The following is a 17,707-nucleotide window of genomic DNA, read 5'->3' as shown; positions in this document are numbered from 1 at the left end:
CTGAATGCGGGACAGTATTAGGACAAAATATATATATTTTTTAAATATACTTTTACTCTAGGTAGCCTACTTGTACATCCTTTTACGAAATGACGTAAACCTGCTGTGAAACAAAGACTAAACATAATTTTTTGTCCATGAGCTTAAATTCGGGCACAAACCAAGTTTCTCACAGTAGCTTTAACATTGTCAATAAAGGATTTCTATTTGTGATCCCTGAGCAGCTGACCTTCAGCTTGCAGGTTGATCAGATAGGTGGTCAGTGAAAAGTTGGAAAGCACAGAAGGTTCGAGTTCAGAAGAGGGAAAACCCAAAGTTCAGTTACAGCCCGGATAAGTTGTGCAAGTGTTTGAAAATAGCTTTGAAGTCTTTCACTTCAGCACTCTCTTTCATCCTCTCTCACATGGCATGCAGTGACTTTGCATGATACATGACACTACAACTTGTAAATGTGAGATATGTAGGGTGATTAAAAAACATTACGCATGTGTCCAGAAGCAGACCATTTTTTTTCTCTAGTGTTGGACCCTGGAAAAGTCCCCCTGTGTTTGTGATGACAGACACCCCCTCCAAATGCCCATTCAAGGGGAACAGTGGTCTGCAGTGTTTGCCCCTGTGAACAGAGACAGCAGTGACTCCATTCAGTAAAACACCCGCCTCTTTGCTAACACACATGCACACACACATATATCGTACATGCAAGCTGTGTAAGACAGTCAAATCACACCAAAGCAGGTTACAAAACAGATACCTTGTTTTATTCTCCCTCTGTCATGTAGGAGCTGTATTACATAGATGGGTTGCACATGAAAAAAAAACAAGGGAGGGAAAAATCAGATGTATACAGTACGTGTAGAATGACTTTTGATTGTGAGATTCATCCATGCAGAGCAGATTAACTCTCTCACACATTTTTACACAAGCATATAAACACACTGCCATGATGGATCCACACTCTTCAATCCTTCCATCAAAAAAGGCTGTTATTTACCTTCCTTTTGACAGTAAGGTCTCATGTATTATTCAATAACATTTGCAGTGTCTTGTCCCCTGCCTTTTTTTGAACCACTAGTTCCTTGCTGAAGATGTAAAAGAGTGAGGAGGAGTGATAGAAAGTGTGTGTGTACGTATGTGTGTGTGGTCGCAGGTTGTTTTGATCCTATGCTGCTGTCACTAAGAAGAGTTTTGTTTTACATATTTTGTTCCAAGTTGCAAGTCTGACTGCTTACCAGGAAGCCTGAAAATTAATCATCCTCAAACATGTTAGGCATTCCACATGAAAAATATAAACGTATAATTTTTGTATAAAAACTTAAAATAATCATTAATATAGATAAATACTGTACATCTCGTCATAAAGTCTGTTGTTTTGTTTAGAAAGTACAAAATGTGGGGGGAGCTACCCTTCCTATAGGGAAAAAAAAGTTGTAACTTGGGTTTGACTATTGACTCAATGCACAGCAAAAAGATCAATTTCTTAAAGGTTGTCAGTGTGTGTCCTTGATGACTCTGCTTGAACATCAGAACAATAGTTTGAAATGTTAAAATAACTTCTCTGATTTTTAAGGGTGTGGGGCTGTGTCCTGGATGCAATCAGGGTACTGGCATCAAATGTTGAGTAAAGCCAAGTTGATCTAAAGTTGCAATGTATAGTTTTTATTAATGGAAAAATAATAGGAACACATAATGATTATCTATATAATGTGCAAGTCATTTTTCAGATAAAATGGTTGTGTCGGATATGCCGGTTTCAGCTTCTTAAATGTAAAGATCTGAAGCTTTTATTGTCATTTATGACAGAAAGTTAAGGGGGTTTTGGACCCTTGGTTGGGCAAAATACCTTATTTGCAGTGGTCACGTTGGACTCTGAAAATGAAAAGATAATCACCATTTAACAATCTTTAGATTAATGGATAATAAAAAATATTGGAAAGATGCAGCCCCTGCTGAAACTAGTTTTTTGCACAGGATGCATAATTCCTGTCAATTCCTGTATACCATACTATCGTTTCATAACATCTTACTGACTAGCAAACTTACATTTTCAGAGTTCTAACAATCAAAGCCAACAGCCAACTGCAACAAAAAATGCCGGGAATCTTTGAGATCAGACATGATTTTTCCAATTTAACAGGATTTTGGCATGTGAAAACGGCTGGGTTTACTGCTTTCACAAGATCACAGTGCTGGTACAATTCTCCTTCATGTTTCTCAAACGTATCCTTAAAAGACAGCAGCATACATGTAAGCTTATTTTTCTTTAAATCGCTCTCCAATACCAAGGACACAGTGATGACACACCATGATTACCTGTAGGTTAAATGTTTGTACAATGACGTACATGTGAAGCATATGAAAAAAAATAAAACCCCTCTAAATTGTTCTTGTTTTGAGTAAACTCCAAAAAAATTCTGGGCCTTTTAAAAAGAAATATGCACCATTGTATCTCAGTGCCTCAGGGTAACCACACAACACAAACTTCACAATACTAAAATCTCCATCCTGTTTCCTCTGTCTAAAAAGGTCAAGTCACTGTTGTGTCCAACCCATGAGCATGTCAACTGATGACTTGTACTCATATACGACTGTTTTCTGTGTCATTTCTGCCATATCAAAAGGCTTTGAACTTCTTGGCTCATTGCAATAACTCAACTTGAACAGAGCTTTGAGTGTGTGCTTGCTGAAATATTGTGTGTGGAAAAACAACCCCTGATTTTTCATAAAAACGCCATTTAAAATATAAGACATTTTCAGGATTTGAAAATAAAAAAGTACAAAAGTTGACAAGGTTTGTTCTTTCTTAAAACAACTCTGCGGGGCGCAGATGGCCGCGTGGTTAGGTCACAAAACATGTACAGAGGCTATAGTCCACCAAGTGGGCGGCCAGGTTCGAGTCTGACCTGTGGCCCCTTTCCCGCATGTCAGTCCTCACTCTCTCCCGGGTTTCCTATCTACTGTCCTATCAAATAAAAGGGAAAAAAAGCCCAAAACTCAATCTGAAAAAAAGAAAATGACATCTACATCTCTGCGCTGTAGACAGGATTGTGCTTTAGGACACACACTTGCACAGTCCAGCTGTCATTTTGGAGGTTTGGATCACACAGCGACCCACATATGTAACTTTAAATGTATCCATCTTCGTGCTCTCCTCCAGCAGTGGATGCCAGTTTTTCCCCAGTCTTCATCATCAGGCAGTCTGCAGGTTGCTATGACACACAAAACCCTTCCTCAGTGTCTTCCTGGCTCCTAGGCTCTGACTTGAACAGATGGAAACATCTGAAACAACCTTTTAGGCTTGTAGTAACAGCTTAATGCCTTGGCTGGTTTTGTCTGTAATAAATAAATAAATACTCCAGGGGTCAGGCACAAAAAATCGGTTTGGTCTGAGCATGCTCGTGACCTGTGTCTGAACCCCAAACTCACTATTTAGCCAGGACACTGACTGCTTGTGAATATGGCTTTCAGTCTATCCGGTTGCCACAGATGGTGAATCGGTCTATTTCCAGCAAATCTTTCTTGGGCGTTCTGGGTTCAAGTCCACCTCCTTCCAGTCCAGTGTCGACATTGATGATTTTTTCGTCTTCCTCCTCGTCTGGCGTGGTCAGGAATGTGTCGGAGTCGCTCTTTGGGAGTGTAGGGGCGGCACTCTCTGCCATGTTGGCAGGCTGAGTAGTATGTGATGAAAGTGGTATTCCCCCTTTGTCGATTGTGGGATCTACAGAGATAGACAGAATGTATTATAAGCAGAAGAGGAACATAAAGTATATACATACTACAACTTTTTGGAATGGGAATATAACACCTCCCCCTTGTGGTAGTCCTCAACTTGTAAATGACAGATCTCTATATCAGACGTCACTGGCCTTTTCAAAAATGGCAGATGCCTTTAAGTTCTTTTTTCGATTGGATGGCAACTAAATATATTGTTATTTCTGTTGTCTAGAGTGTCGTAAGTACACAAGACTTCCCCTGTTTTAACCAAGAGCTAATACTATTCCTTTTAATACATTAATAGTATAACCCATCAAAGAGTGCTTTCCATCAGCAACTGTAGAATTGTTAGACTTTAAGTAATCATTAAATGAGATTCTAGGTTACCTCTTATTAAAAGATGTACTATTAGGCCATGCACTGCCAGGTATTTTTTTTTATGATTTATTTTTATAAAGTTGAGCCTGGAGGTTACAATATCACAGTGGGGTCACATTAGCAACTCTGTGCTGTTAAATATCAGGAGATGTAAACACCAGCAGCAGCAACAACAACAACAACAACAACAACAACAACAACAACAACAACAACAACAACAACATGGTTTGTCTTGAACCAAAGACTCTTTCCTTTACAAAGTAATTTATAATGTTACTTTAATAAACAAGTATGTTGGCTTCGCAGGCCATAAAGATTCTGTAAAACAAAATTACAGGTTTTTTTTAACTCCTATTCTTGTTGTAACACTAGCATTAACTCACTCAACATTATTATACTGTATGTTAACACTGCTGTCTTTACTTCTCTGTCTTCTGAGTATTGGAGAATTACATGGACTTGCCGCTTTATTCATTTTTTTACAATAATATAATGATTGATAACATCATGTGCAATATTTTAGACTTAGATTTTGCCAGACATTTTGAAATTCAGAGACTGCGACTAATGTATGAATTTAAAGCAAACTGAATTAGCTAGAAAAGTAGACAGCTGCTGACAGGAAAAGATAAGTCTGCTTACGCTCAGAAAGCCTTGCAGACATATCAGCATCTAAAAAAAGGTGTAACACTTAGGGACTAAAAAGGGACACAAACTGACGGTTACCTGGTTGTGGTACAATGTGAACATGTTTGGTGCGGTGAGCTCTGGAGTTTACACGACTGGAGACAGCCGAGGGTGGAGGGTCAAAGAGCTTTTCTTCCATGTTGGCCTCTTTCACAAACACACACGACCTCCCCAGAAGAACAATGCTGTTGAGCACCTTCAGAGTGATCATCCTGCGCACAAACACATACACAGCATTGAAACAAAAGATACTTAAAAACCACAAGATATGAAGAACAATTAACGCTGCAAAGGTGTGTTCAAAAATGTAAACTTGACATTTACCCCAGGTAAAACAGCAGGACACACATAAAAGAGAGCGAACCCTGAATCTTCACAGAGCTCATCACTACTCTGATCAACTATAAAAGGAACAAAAACACATCATCCAATGTAAAGTTTGTACAGGCAGAATTAGAACAAATACATCAATATAATTTCCTTTATATAAAGTTACAGACCAGTAGAGCTAGTGGAAGCGGGATGAAGCCCATTCTTCTGGATACAGAGTCGCTGTAGTCTGTGTAAGCCTGGGGACATATGTAAGAAAAATTCAATGCATTGATATTTAGATAACAATAATGAATCAAATCAAGACATTTAAATTAAAGAAACAGTATTTCTAACCTTTAACTAAAAATGTGAGGACCCCTCCCCCTTGCCACTGGGTGAGTGTATCTACGCTCTCCCTGGTTGCGTCTGTTAGAGGGGGCGGGTCCTACTTTGAGGGTCAATGGCTGGTCGAGCTGCACCTGAGCCTGCTGCACGCTGCCTTTAAAGACGTCCTAGTTCCCTCAATTGCTCTATGACTCTGACTCTCTGGCCTCTTTGTTGAGTTTATTTGTCTGTTTTCTGTGTAAATAAATGTACTTCTTGTGATGAGAGCTTGTATTGTCTCCCTGCTTTGTCAGTCTATAAGCCAGGCCGTGAAAAAAACAACATATCATGACGAAATAAAGTGTATAAGAGAAGTATAAAGACACTCTGTCTAGAATTCGAGCTCAAGGGGGAAAGACGTAGAAACCTTTTCCTTACAGATGCTTGAATTTATTTCACTTACATTTTTCTGTCGACTGCTGACGAGGTCAAAGGCCAGACTCGCTCTGTATTCCCCGTACACCTTGAAAATAACAGGGTAACACACCACTAATCAGACGAAGATTAAACATCATACACATTATTCAACTGACATTCAGATAGCAGAAGAATGTATGTGAATCACAATAGGTACGGTATCACTATACTTTATTTACTTTCCTAAATTGCCGCCTGTTTAAGCCTCATAACTAGATTTATGTCTTTATGTAGTGATGTGTATTGATTTATCATGAGGGTACAGTATTGGTAGAAACAAGAGCTAAATGAGAATTTTGATTAAGCCAGTTTAAAAACATGCACACAGATTTAGTGTAGGTACACTATTGTATGAACATCTACTACCTGTCAATGATGTTTGTGTGATTAGATGTGACAGTTTGGAGATAAAGGGGTTAATCCCTTCCTGTGGGGAAGTTGGTTTGTGTTACATAACCCAAGAAAACAAGATGTTGAAAGAAATCATAAAGGAGGAGAAATCCCAAGGGGTGGAAGTTGGAAGCCAACAAAGTGGTAATAAAATGAGAGAAAAATGACTATTTACTTATTTAAATTACAGTGAATCTAGTGCGAGTGTGGGTGAGTGAGAAAACAGAGAAATCTGTTTAACATTAAAATGACCAGTTTAAGTCAGTAAACAGAAAAAAGTGAATACAATGTAAATCAATTTCCAGTTGCTTAGTTTGACCTGAGCTTTTGACTTCACTGATATCAAAGCAAAGGTTTAAAACAAACTTGATCTAATAAATCACAATCAGTCTGATGTATGTGAAGTGATTTTTCTTGCTCATGTTTGCTGGGATAGAGTCTTGATCATGCCTACAGACAGTGAGCAAGATTTTGCTGACTGCCGGCATTATCAGTGTCACTATTAACAATGCTTAAAAGGGGACATGTGAAGTCAAAATTTAAATGAACACTAATGCCATAATAAATATAAAAAGAGAAAAAAAAGGTAAAGCAGGAAAAAAAGATCAATCTGCCAGTCAAGAATGAGACATTTTGCGCGTAGAAGCCGGGGGAGAGGGGGGGCATGGCTCTAACTTGTCTTAAGGATTATTATCTGTCTGCTCAGTGGAGACCCTTGGTGTGTCGGTGTAACCCAGCCTATGAGGCTAAATGGAAAGGCATTGAGCTATCTTTAATGGATTTATCTATTCAGTCAGTCTTGGGCAGTCCTGAAAGATTTAATGATGTACACCTACTACAAAATCCTTGTAATTAAGAATTGTTATTCTTCCACTGGAATACTGATAAGTGGACCTCAAATAAGATTATTTGTCTTATTGAATATGGTCTTTGTGGTGTACTGCATTTAAAACATTGCTTTCTTACTTGTAACACTTTTAGGAGGCACATTGCATCAGATCTCAATGGATAAACAGTTAACTGTATGTAAAAAGGACTCACATCAGCACTGATGTCGTTGAATTTGGTGATGAAGGCATGCTTGACAATGTCGACCGCAACCTCTGATGCTATCACCATGACGACATCAGGAAACAGCACCCACAAGTGGTCTACGAACAAACACATCAAAAACATTTAAGTGACAATGTTCTTTGTAATAACAGCTATAAAAGTCAGTGACAGTTTACCGAGAGACCTCACGATGAGATTAGAGGATAAGCAGTAGTGGGATAAAATCTTCACACTGTCATATAGACAAACCAGCTGTTTAAATGTCAGTATTGTTTACGTTCTTGTTACAATACTATATTAGTTACCAGGATTCCAGGAGAACTGCTCCATGTTTCTCAGACAGACGATGAGCAGGAGGATGTAGTTGGTGAACCTCTCTTTTATGTCTGTGGGAAACAAATAAATCAATCCTGGATTAACCTACTTTGTACTCACTGCGGCTGAGCTCATTTCCATAATTTTACCTTCCACCAAATCACCAAGTTCAAATGCTGAGTTACAAAATGTTCACAGAGTGAACTGATTTTCTTGGACATATTGGGCTTGTTGGGGTATCATTATCCACTTACCACTGTTTGACATCTGGAAGAGGTTGTTCTTTTCAAACTTCTTGAAAACACTGCCTTTGATCTCCACAAACTGCAAAAGATGAATCCAAAATATCATGTCGGAATTCATGCTGCATATTTGAAAATTAGATGTGTGTGAGTGTGTGTGAACTTTACTCACGTTATTTGACATCATGATGGTGAGCAGAGACTTGTTGTGAGAGTTGAAGGCTACGTTGAGAGTGGTGGCCTGAACCATGATGAGGATGGCATGGAGGACTAGATACAAACAAGCTAAAGAAAATCATACTGAGGACTTGTCATGTTATCAAGTATCATGTTATGTTTAAATTCTGCTTTATTCACGATTAAAAGCAAGTTGTTCCTTCATCTTATATAAAACTGAGTAAGGTTGCAACACATGAATAATTAATTACAGACTTCAGATTCACTGACTCTCTGTTTTCTCTACAAAATGTCAGAGAATCACAGAAAAAGCCTGTCACATCGTCACAGAGCTCAAGCTGACATATCGGAGACGCTTAATTTGTTCAACAGCACTGTAACAAACAATGCATTAGGAAAATTGCTTTCCACTGATTGGTCACATCAAGATTAAAAATCATTTGAGCAACAATATTTCGGTTAGTTAGGATGTTACGCTATATAAGTTAAGATGAACTTAACGTGGTGCAACCAAACAATGACACTAGCTAAGTCACAAACTGACTTGTTTCAACGTAGGATAAGTGTGGACAAAATTAAGACTACACTTATGAATAGCGGCTGCAACAGGCCACTGATATTTAGCTTAAAATGCAACTTAGTAAAACATAAACATTAAAAGCTTATCAAACATTTTTACTGAAGAATTTACTGAAGACTGACTCATCAACCTCATGTCTCAGGTGTGTTTCATTCCTTTCCTTAGTTGACCTATGTTACCTGTAAGCTCTTGTTTCACAGCAACAAGATACACAGATCGGTAACTACAATCACAGAACCTTCTCAGTGAGGATACAGACGTATAGCACAGCCATGAGGAAGTGTGGAATCACGCCTATGTGAGCGCGCTTCTTTTCCTTTGGTTCTGTTGCTGTCCAGTACAGAGCATCAAGGATGTCCTGTCCAAATGATGAGAAGAGGCGGTCTGCCACCTGACAAAAGGACATGGGCCAAGAGAGCAAGTGAGTGGTTGGCTAAATGTACAGAACAACCAGAGTTATAACAATAAAGTGATGTCATCTTGGTGTACCTCTAACATGTTGTATATGATGTAGAGTTTGATGACAGACTGTCCCCTGATCAGATGGTACATCATGGAGTAATCCACGTAGCTCATCATAGAGTAACACAGCACCATAATAAAGCCTTTCAGCACATCACACACCTGGGCTGGTTGGAGTAGGCGGGAGCCACTAAAACAAACAAACACACACATTTAACATGAGAAAATGTTAACTGAATAACAATAATAAAAGAACAGAACAATCGAAAGCAGGTAACTATGATCTGTTCAGTCTAAAAGTCAGAGAGAGCTGTACTGCCCTCTAGAGGTTACAGTTAATAATACTGCACTGATTGTTATTATAAACAAATCTGGACGTAATGTGAAGGTATCTACCACATCTGTATCTATCAGTGAGTTTCCAGTAGCTATTTTTCTTTTTTTATATATTTTAAAGTCAACTGATAAACTGTTGGTCTACAAAATTGTGACGCAATTTAAAAAAAGATCTAACATCTTCAAAGTTGTTTTTCAGACCTGTTGTTTACAGACCAAACAGTTCTGAAATCACAGTAAATCACTGATAATGAAAATCTTTGCTGCACACTTGGACTAGCATATATATAGAAATGTCACTACATCATACATCATACAATAAAGCAATCCAAAACAACAGCCCTGTAATTAATTAATAGAGCCTTTTCTGATATTAACTATTTTAGGTTTCTGTTCAGAATATTGTTGAGTTTGAAAAATATAGTTGATTAGGGAGATAAATTCAAAGTGCATTCCTGGTAATAATTGTATTCTTTACCTGAGGCCACAGCAAGGCAAAGTGAGGAGCCGTAAAAGGGCCAGAATCACCCTGAGAGGCAGCAGGGTGAAAACATATAGAAAGGCATCCAGACAGAGGAAGAAGCCGAATGTCATCAACTTAAAAAGAGAATGGGAGAAAGACACAAAGAGGGAGAATATTTATATAATTGTGACTTGAGACAAAATTTTGAATTGAGAATGTCAAGATAATTTTTTTTGTGTTGTACCTTCTCAAGCTCCTTGGGGATGCGGAGGCAGGTGTAGACCCTCTCTCTGCGCTCTGTGTATTTGGCCTCATTGTGTTCCAAGAAGTAGCCTCTGGTGAGCTCAGTCGTTATAAATCGGACCAGAGACAGGTCTAGACCCAGAAAGGACAGAGATGAAGACATATGCAGAGATCTTACAGCCTGTTGCATGAGTCAACAGTCTTTTCATTCCCTATAAACAGTGTCAGTCTGCTTACATTCAAGCTCAGAACAATCATCGACAAGAAAAATCACTGCCTGATGCCTCTCCCTTTCTCTGACACCATAGTGGTTAAAAAAAATGAACCTAGAAGCCTCTGATGACTTATTTCACCTGCATTGCATTGCAAAAAAAAAGCTTCTTTGTAAATAACAAAGCATGCATTTTATTATTAGCCTTAAAATAATACCCTGTAGAGCAAAATATCTGTGCGCACACCAAACTTAACATACATACTCCAAAAAAACAGCTGGAATTCCTTTCCCCTGCAATAAGGATTCATTCACAGAATAAGGGAATATCTTATGTAAGAATGGCTTCCTTACAGCTAGAGAGTATGGCCTCTTTTACTTTGACTATTTTAAGACTGGTCTGTATAAAGGTATAAAGACAGAATGGCTGATCTTGTTCAAACTTTAGGTTAGCAGTGGTGGTAGTAACACAGTCGATTTGACATCTGTGTAAATTGGAGAGCCAGAAGGACAGGTCAAGTGTGACATTTTGATAAAGTGTTGTGGGTGCAAGTGCAACAGACCAGCAGATTGAAGCTAAAACAAGAACAAAAAGAAACAAAAGAAGAAGAGGTAACCATACAAATTAAACTATACAGTACAGCAAAGGAAGCTCCTTTAACTATGTGGAAAGAGATTAAAAGTGACAATGGAAATATTTAACCCAGTTGATAAAGAAATAAGCTGCAAATAGATTACTAAATGCAGATGCTGTTGTGTTAAACAGCACCAAGTTGTCACAATCACAGTACAGTAAAGTATGCCAGTGTGTTTCGATTCATTATAAAATTGAAAAGTGCCATAATGACAGATAAGTCTCAGGGTCTCTATATATAAAGGCTTTGCAGATAAAAGCCATGCTATACTGAAGCTATACTGAAGCTATACTGAAGCTATACTGAAGCTATTCTGGTCATATTTGTTTGGCCCAAATCCCAAAGGTGTTGGATTGCTTTGAGGTCACGGCTTTAAAACGGATTTCACAGTTCCTCCTGGCTTATCTGGGAAAGACATTACTTTATGAACTTAGCTCAGGGCAAAGTGGCATCTAGAGGTTAAAGCATGTAAGAGCCTTCTTTAAATTGTTGCCCCAAAGTTTGAAGCACACTATTGTATCCTGCAGCAGTAAGATCTCCCAGGAAGGGGCAGCTGTAATGATATATCAAACTCAGTTTATTACACTAGGGAGTCTCTGCTCTCAGGCACACCTCAGGTTGGGCTTGGTTTCTACTTCTTTATTAACATGCATAAAACAATGTGGCTGTTGGGTTTGAATAGTGTGGCAGTTTAGTTTACCAGACAAGAGGGGTCTAGTTTAAAAGCTCTGTCAAGGGGCGCTGGTGGCGCAGTGGCGCAGTGGTTAGTGCGCACGCCCCAAGTATGGAGGCTGTAGTCCTCAACGCGGGCGGCCCGCGTTCGGGCCCGGCCTGTGGCTCCTTTCCCGCATGTCGTTCCCCACTCTCTCTCTCTCCCTGATTTCCAGCTCTATTCACTTTCCTATCTCTCAATTAAAGGCCCAAAAAGCCCAAAAATAAAATCTTAAGAAAAAAAAAAAAAGCCCTGTCAAGCTATCTTAGGTAAAGTGAGGCGTCCAGGCTGCCATTAATGAAACTTGACTCAAAGTAGAAAGAAAATAAATCTGTATTAATCTGCACCTAAGGAATTAACTAGAAAAACTATAGCTTTTTAGAAACGTGAAACTAAATCATTATAAAACTATTCAATTGGAACAAAGACTAAAAGTTCATGAAAGTTAGCGCATATATTAGGGCTGGGAAATATATCGATATATTTTCAAACAAGATATAGGGCAAGACAATATCGTTAATATCGTTTATGTTGCATTAAAATAACGTTATAGAGGTGCCAGGTCACCTTTTTCTTCATCGTACTGATGATGACTGACTGACTGTTCCTCTTAACCCTGCTCCTCCTCTCTCTCTCTCTCTCTTTTATTGTATTTAAGGAACATTTTTATTTTATAATATTACTTTTTAAATTCACAAGCAAGTAGTTTATTTTTCCATGTGTTTTCACTGTTAATAAAAAAAGCATATCGATATATACGTATATCGAGTATCGCCATTCAGCTAAACAATATCAAGATATGAGTTTTGGTCCATATCGCCCAGCCCTAGCATATATATATATGTGTCCACATAGTTTTGTCCTGAAACAAAGTGTACCCACTCTCAAGCCAGATTGGTGAATGTGCGCATGTGCACAGAAACAGCACATCGACTACTACTGTCTGCCAGAGGAGCCTACTGGCCTATTTAGTCTCCAGTATCATTACATTCAATGGCGTAGTCTTGCTGACAATGGTGACTTCTAAATCCAGTTGAAATTTATTTGCACATTACATAAGGAGCCACCTAAAGGCACTTTAACTTCAGCTCAGTCTTTAATAAACAGTATTTGTGTTTCAGATAGTAACACACTGAAGCCAAGAGGGCACTCAGTGCAGCGCCCACAGCTGCAGAGACTACACTTAAACTGCGTGCTGTAAGAGACAGACATTGCAACAACACCGTAATTCAATTGAAATAAATGTCAGCGAGTATCGTAAACAAAAAAACAACAACCACACGAACAGCTAGCTAACTGGAGTATGGAGTATGCTGCTGTTGCTAGCTCTTACCTGACAGGTTGCGTTTCTTGCCCATATTGCCGCCATTTTTATCTTTTGAGCTCAGCGTCTCCCTGACGTCGTCTTTCTCCGTGTTCTTCTCTGCTTTGGCAGCGTGTCTGCTCCTCTCCCTGTCCTCCTTCTCCTTCTCTTTCTCGTCTCCCAGACCTGACGACAGCGAGTCCGCCATCTTCGCCAAACGGTCTCATCCGCTGCCTGGGAGACTGACAACCGCGTCACATGCTCTGTCGTCATTACGTAAAGCTCTTTAGTATCACCCGGATCACCAGCAGAGGTCGCCATGGAGACCAGTGAGTACTTTTTCCACTTGGACTCGGTTGAAAGACAAAAAGGCTGATTTTCTCCTCTCTAAAGTAATGTACAACAATCAGACATCACAGGTCGTTCAAAAGGGTGGGTAATTTTCAGAACAATTTTTTTTTTTTAATAAATCATATAAATTCTACTAAACTACATCAAATTACAAAAAAGTACAGTAATGATAAAGAAATAAATATGCCTAACAATATTATTAAAAAAATGAAAAACAATGATGACTAAGGATGCGAACATTTAACAGTGTAAAGTAAATTGCTTTATAGATTACATGTTTGTACACTTTTTTTAACTGATGAATGGTTTTAATTAGACTGTTCGAACTAAAATGATTAAAGCATATCATTTTTACAGATTACAGATCAGAACAGATTTTGAAACCCTCATTCATGTATTGTTATTATGTAGAATATAAACTGAGTCATTATTTAGACTTTGGGCAAAATATAAATGTACCACTCACTCATTTATACGCATGACACTGTACGCACCAATGTACAGTACATGCTGTACACAGTGAGCAGATGGGGGAAGGAATGGGTTTCAACTATTTTTTACCCTCAGGCTCTCCAGTGCACAGCTGGATATACCTGCTTAGAGGTACTGCTGTGTCACCCACTTTCCAGGCTATCAATATTCTGATTCAAATTCATTCAGAAGTCAAATGAAAATCAGGTGATTGCCATGAAGTCAAACAAGGAATTAGCCTTTTGGTGCATGAGTACAACATAGAAATAGGTCTCCCATGGACTGAAGTCCCACACTGATGTGCTTTGCAGTTTTCACCACCATACTATAGATCCTTACAACGTACACACAATGCACTGTTTTCCCATTAATGGAGACATTTCTTAGTTTCTTGTTGTTACCTCTTCATAGTCTGCACCTGGGAACAGGGTTGGTATATTAAAGTAAATCAAATGCATATTACTGCAGAGGTTTATTTTTGTTAATACAGTATATCAATTTTAAGATCATTCGGTTTATCCACCACTGGTGCATCAAACAGACAATTTGCTTTATTTTTGTTCTAATATGGAGGCACCAAATTTGACCTTAGTATTGTATGTGCTTGTGGTGTTTAGTCACTTTGAACCACTAGATACAATCTATAAAAAAAAAACAAGTGGACCATGCAAGAAACAAGATGAGATAAGAAATACTTTAGATAGTCAAGACTATGAATCTTTTAACACAATGTTCGGTCTGTGGCTAATACTCACTTGACCTTTGGGGTTTTAATGGACCATGTCTTTCATTCTGACAGCATTAATTCTGCTGATGTGATTCTACATCTCTTCTGAGGTCATAACTCCGGATTAATTTCCTGCTCAAAAGGCCAGGTTGGAAAGGTTCATTTTAATTTACCCTCTGAATAAGATGTGTGTGTGTGTGTGTGTGTGTGTGTGTGTGTGTGTGTGTGTGTGTGTGTGTGTGTGTGTGTGTGTGTGTGTGTGTGTGTGTGTGTGTGTGTGTGTGTGTGTGTGTGTGTGTGTGTGTGTGTGTGTGTGTGAGTGAAAGAGAGAGAGAGAGAGAGAGCAGGCGCGCAGGACAGGGATAGAGTTTCTCCCAGTAAGAGATCTCTTTGACCGCCAAAGATTCGGTTTCTTTTCCTCTGTAACTCACACATCAAGCAGTATTAGACTGGAAGGAATAACATTTTCAAACGGTTATTATGATTCATTTTCTTTTTCAGAACTAGAGCATTAACTCATGGTGATCGCCGGGTGTGCGTCGCGCTCGCTGCCCAGCGTCGTGTTACCTCCCTCGGGGCAGCATGGGCTCGTAAGATGCCTTCTCTGTGGAAACGGATAACCTTCTCGGTGGCCTCGGTGCTCTGTGTCGGCTCCGTGGTCCTGCTGGTAGTGGCCCTGTCCACGGAGCAGTGGGTGACGGGAAGGATTCTGTGTAAGACCGGGGCGGAGATAGTGAACGCTTCAGACCCGGAGCTGGAACAGTTCATCGGGGATATTTACTACGGTTTGTTCCAGGGAGGAAAGAGCAAAAAGTGCGGACTGGGCAAGAGGAGTTCCAAAATCTACAGTAAGACACAACACAACCTGTGAACTTTTACCTCTCTGTTTTGTCCATACCAAAAGGTTCAGGCTATACCATTATGAATAAACATTTATAATTGATCTGGACATAAAAGTACATCAAATATTAATTAGTAATATCACCCTGATATAACATATATATTAGGCTGAATATATTTATATTTATATAATATCTAATACATCATTAAATGAATCGTATTGGTGGAAATATAACAGAAATGTTGCTCCTGATTTCTTATAAAGGATTCATTGGGATCCATACGAATGAATGTCTTGTTCCTCCTTCAATACTGTGTGAACAAAGAAAAGAGAATATTGCACAAACACTTTGTGGTGACTTTTATTGCCAACAAACATTTGCAGTTAAAATCAATTAATTAAGATTTCATAGCATGAAGGTGTCAGGTGAGAAGATCACCAAAGTGTCATACCTATCCAAAAATAAGACTTTGGTATATATTGGAGTTATAGGCTCCATACGCACACTAAAAAGTATATCCGTTTTTTCACCGTCTCTCGTCATCTTAAATGATGCCTAAATCCAGTTTAAAGGGCTGATAACTTTTTAAAATGTGTTTTCTTGTTTCTGTCTGTTTGTTCAGTTTTCCCAAAGCTTGTGCGGACATTAAACGGTGGTCTTCACATGATGGTGATCCTTTTCCTGCTGGTGGCTATGGGCTTTGCCATGGTCAGCCTGTCATTCTGCATTTACAACGCACGCAAAGTTCCCTACCAAAGCATCAAAGGGCACAAAGGACTTTACCTATGGAACTTCATCGCTGGTCTGTTTCATGCCACTTCTATAATCTATATAAGCCCCTATTTCTTTGCCAGTATTTCCCTCATCCCTCTTTTTTAAAAATGTATTCTCCTTTCTTGTGTTTCTGAGCATTACCTTGCCTCTCTAATTTTCGGTCCTGACTTGTCTCGGTCTCTGTCTCCAGCCCTTTTCGGTGCCCTGGCCCTGCTGTGTTTCCTGGCAGCTTTGAGACATCACAGTCTGACTGAGCGGGTGGCGAATTTCCACGAGAACCTCTTTGTTCTCGTGGTCCTGGATGACAGCTTGGACTGGTCCTTCTGGCTCGGTGTGGGCAGCATTGGGTCTCACTTTGCCGCCTGTGGAGTGGTGGCCATGAGCCGGATCAAACTGCCCAAACCAGAGATCAAGAAACCTGAAGAACCAACGATCTCTTCTCTGGACCTGCTCTACTGAAGGGTGTCCAGAGAGCAATTGGTGTTTGTTTTTATATTCCTGAACGTTGACAGGAGCAAATCTCAAAGACTGACAGCAAAGGGATTCAACACTGTTCCAGAAACATTTTACTTAAGATGACTTTTAGGCTGATAACAGCTTAAATATAACATTATTACTCTTTATTATGGGAATTCTAACTTGGCAATTCCTTTTTCCAGCGGTTATAAAGGTTTCATCTTTTATTGCTCAAAATTGAGAAAACCTCAAAAATTTAGAAAACCTCAAACAAAAAGCAGTGACAACATGTTATTAAGCATGTTATTCAACAGTCAACACACACTGGAGATCTTCAAAGTTCTGCAGAAATGGATTTTGGATACATCCGAGTTAACATCTGCTGGTGGCTGCTGGACCTCAGAAAATCAACAAGTTAAGCTTGAGTCACATTATGGTTTCAGACACTGGTAATAAAGGAAATGCTCAGAGCAAAAATGCAGCATTTTTAAATCAACTCTCTGTTTACAAGACCAAGTCTAACCCTAAGTATAACAAGTATAACAATGAATTCTGCTCATTCTGTGCTGTATATATTATGTCTATAGCTGCAATATGTAAATATGTCCTGATTTTTTTCATTAAATAAGATAATGTTATTATTGGATCTGTGTTTCAGCCACTTTATCGTTTGCAGAAGAAAGTCTTCAGTCTTCGGTTGTGTTTGGACAGAAAGTAACGTCCCTTTATGAAGGGTTAACGTCTATATTTTTGAATCTCTAATCATGCATGTTTCCAGAGGACAGTGGATGAATAATGATTTGTTTCACTGAAAGTTTTGGGCTTAATGACTTAATGATCTTCCATCAACAGAAAAAAGACTAAACCATTATCATTTCATATTTAATAAATGTAAGTGGCCACATAAGGTTTCTCACATCTGAGGAAGTTAGCTGTTAGGAACAATTTGAACATGTTAAAAAAAGATAAGTTAGGCATTAAATGATTTATATAATGTTTTAGACTCATTATAATCTGTGTTTTGGATCGATTTGGATGCATGACTTCAGAACAATGGTAACAGTTTTCTGTTTTG

The 17,707-nt window shown here is 38.9% G+C and overlaps 2 protein-coding genes across 2 annotated transcripts; one reads left to right on the top strand and one right to left on the bottom strand.

The window, feature by feature from the left end:
* Positions 1-736: 736 nt before the first annotated feature.
* Positions 737-13,219, bottom strand: tapt1b (transmembrane anterior posterior transformation 1b). Its single transcript, XM_061056608.1, has 14 exons — positions 13,042-13,219; positions 10,152-10,282; positions 9,923-10,041; positions 9,136-9,298; positions 8,902-9,037; positions 8,062-8,159; positions 7,902-7,971; positions 7,638-7,718; positions 7,321-7,430; positions 5,876-5,935; positions 5,277-5,345; positions 5,101-5,177; positions 4,816-4,988; positions 737-3,715 (listed from the first exon to the last, which is right to left on the bottom strand). The coding sequence occupies exons 1-14, from the start codon at positions 13,217-13,219 to the stop codon at positions 3,462-3,464; spliced, it is 1,719 nt and encodes a 572-aa protein (XP_060912591.1). The 3' UTR covers positions 737-3,461.
* clrn2 (clarin 2) lies at positions 13,202-17,390 on the top strand. The gene is made up of 4 exons (XM_061056622.1): positions 13,202-13,340; positions 15,068-15,408; positions 16,025-16,204; positions 16,367-17,390. Exons 1-4 carry the CDS (start codon positions 13,270-13,272, stop codon positions 16,633-16,635), a joined length of 861 nt encoding a protein of 286 aa, XP_060912605.1. The 5' UTR covers positions 13,202-13,269; the 3' UTR covers positions 16,636-17,390.
* The last annotated feature ends 317 nt before the right edge of the window (positions 17,391-17,707 follow it).

Source organism: Labrus mixtus, chromosome 2, assembly GCF_963584025.1.
Source record: "Labrus mixtus chromosome 2, fLabMix1.1, whole genome shotgun sequence".
Lineage (NCBI taxonomy): Eukaryota > Metazoa > Chordata > Actinopteri > Labriformes > Labridae > Labrus > Labrus mixtus.
Note: the sequence above shows the minus strand (reverse complement) of the source record. Positions and strands in the feature narration are given on the sequence as shown.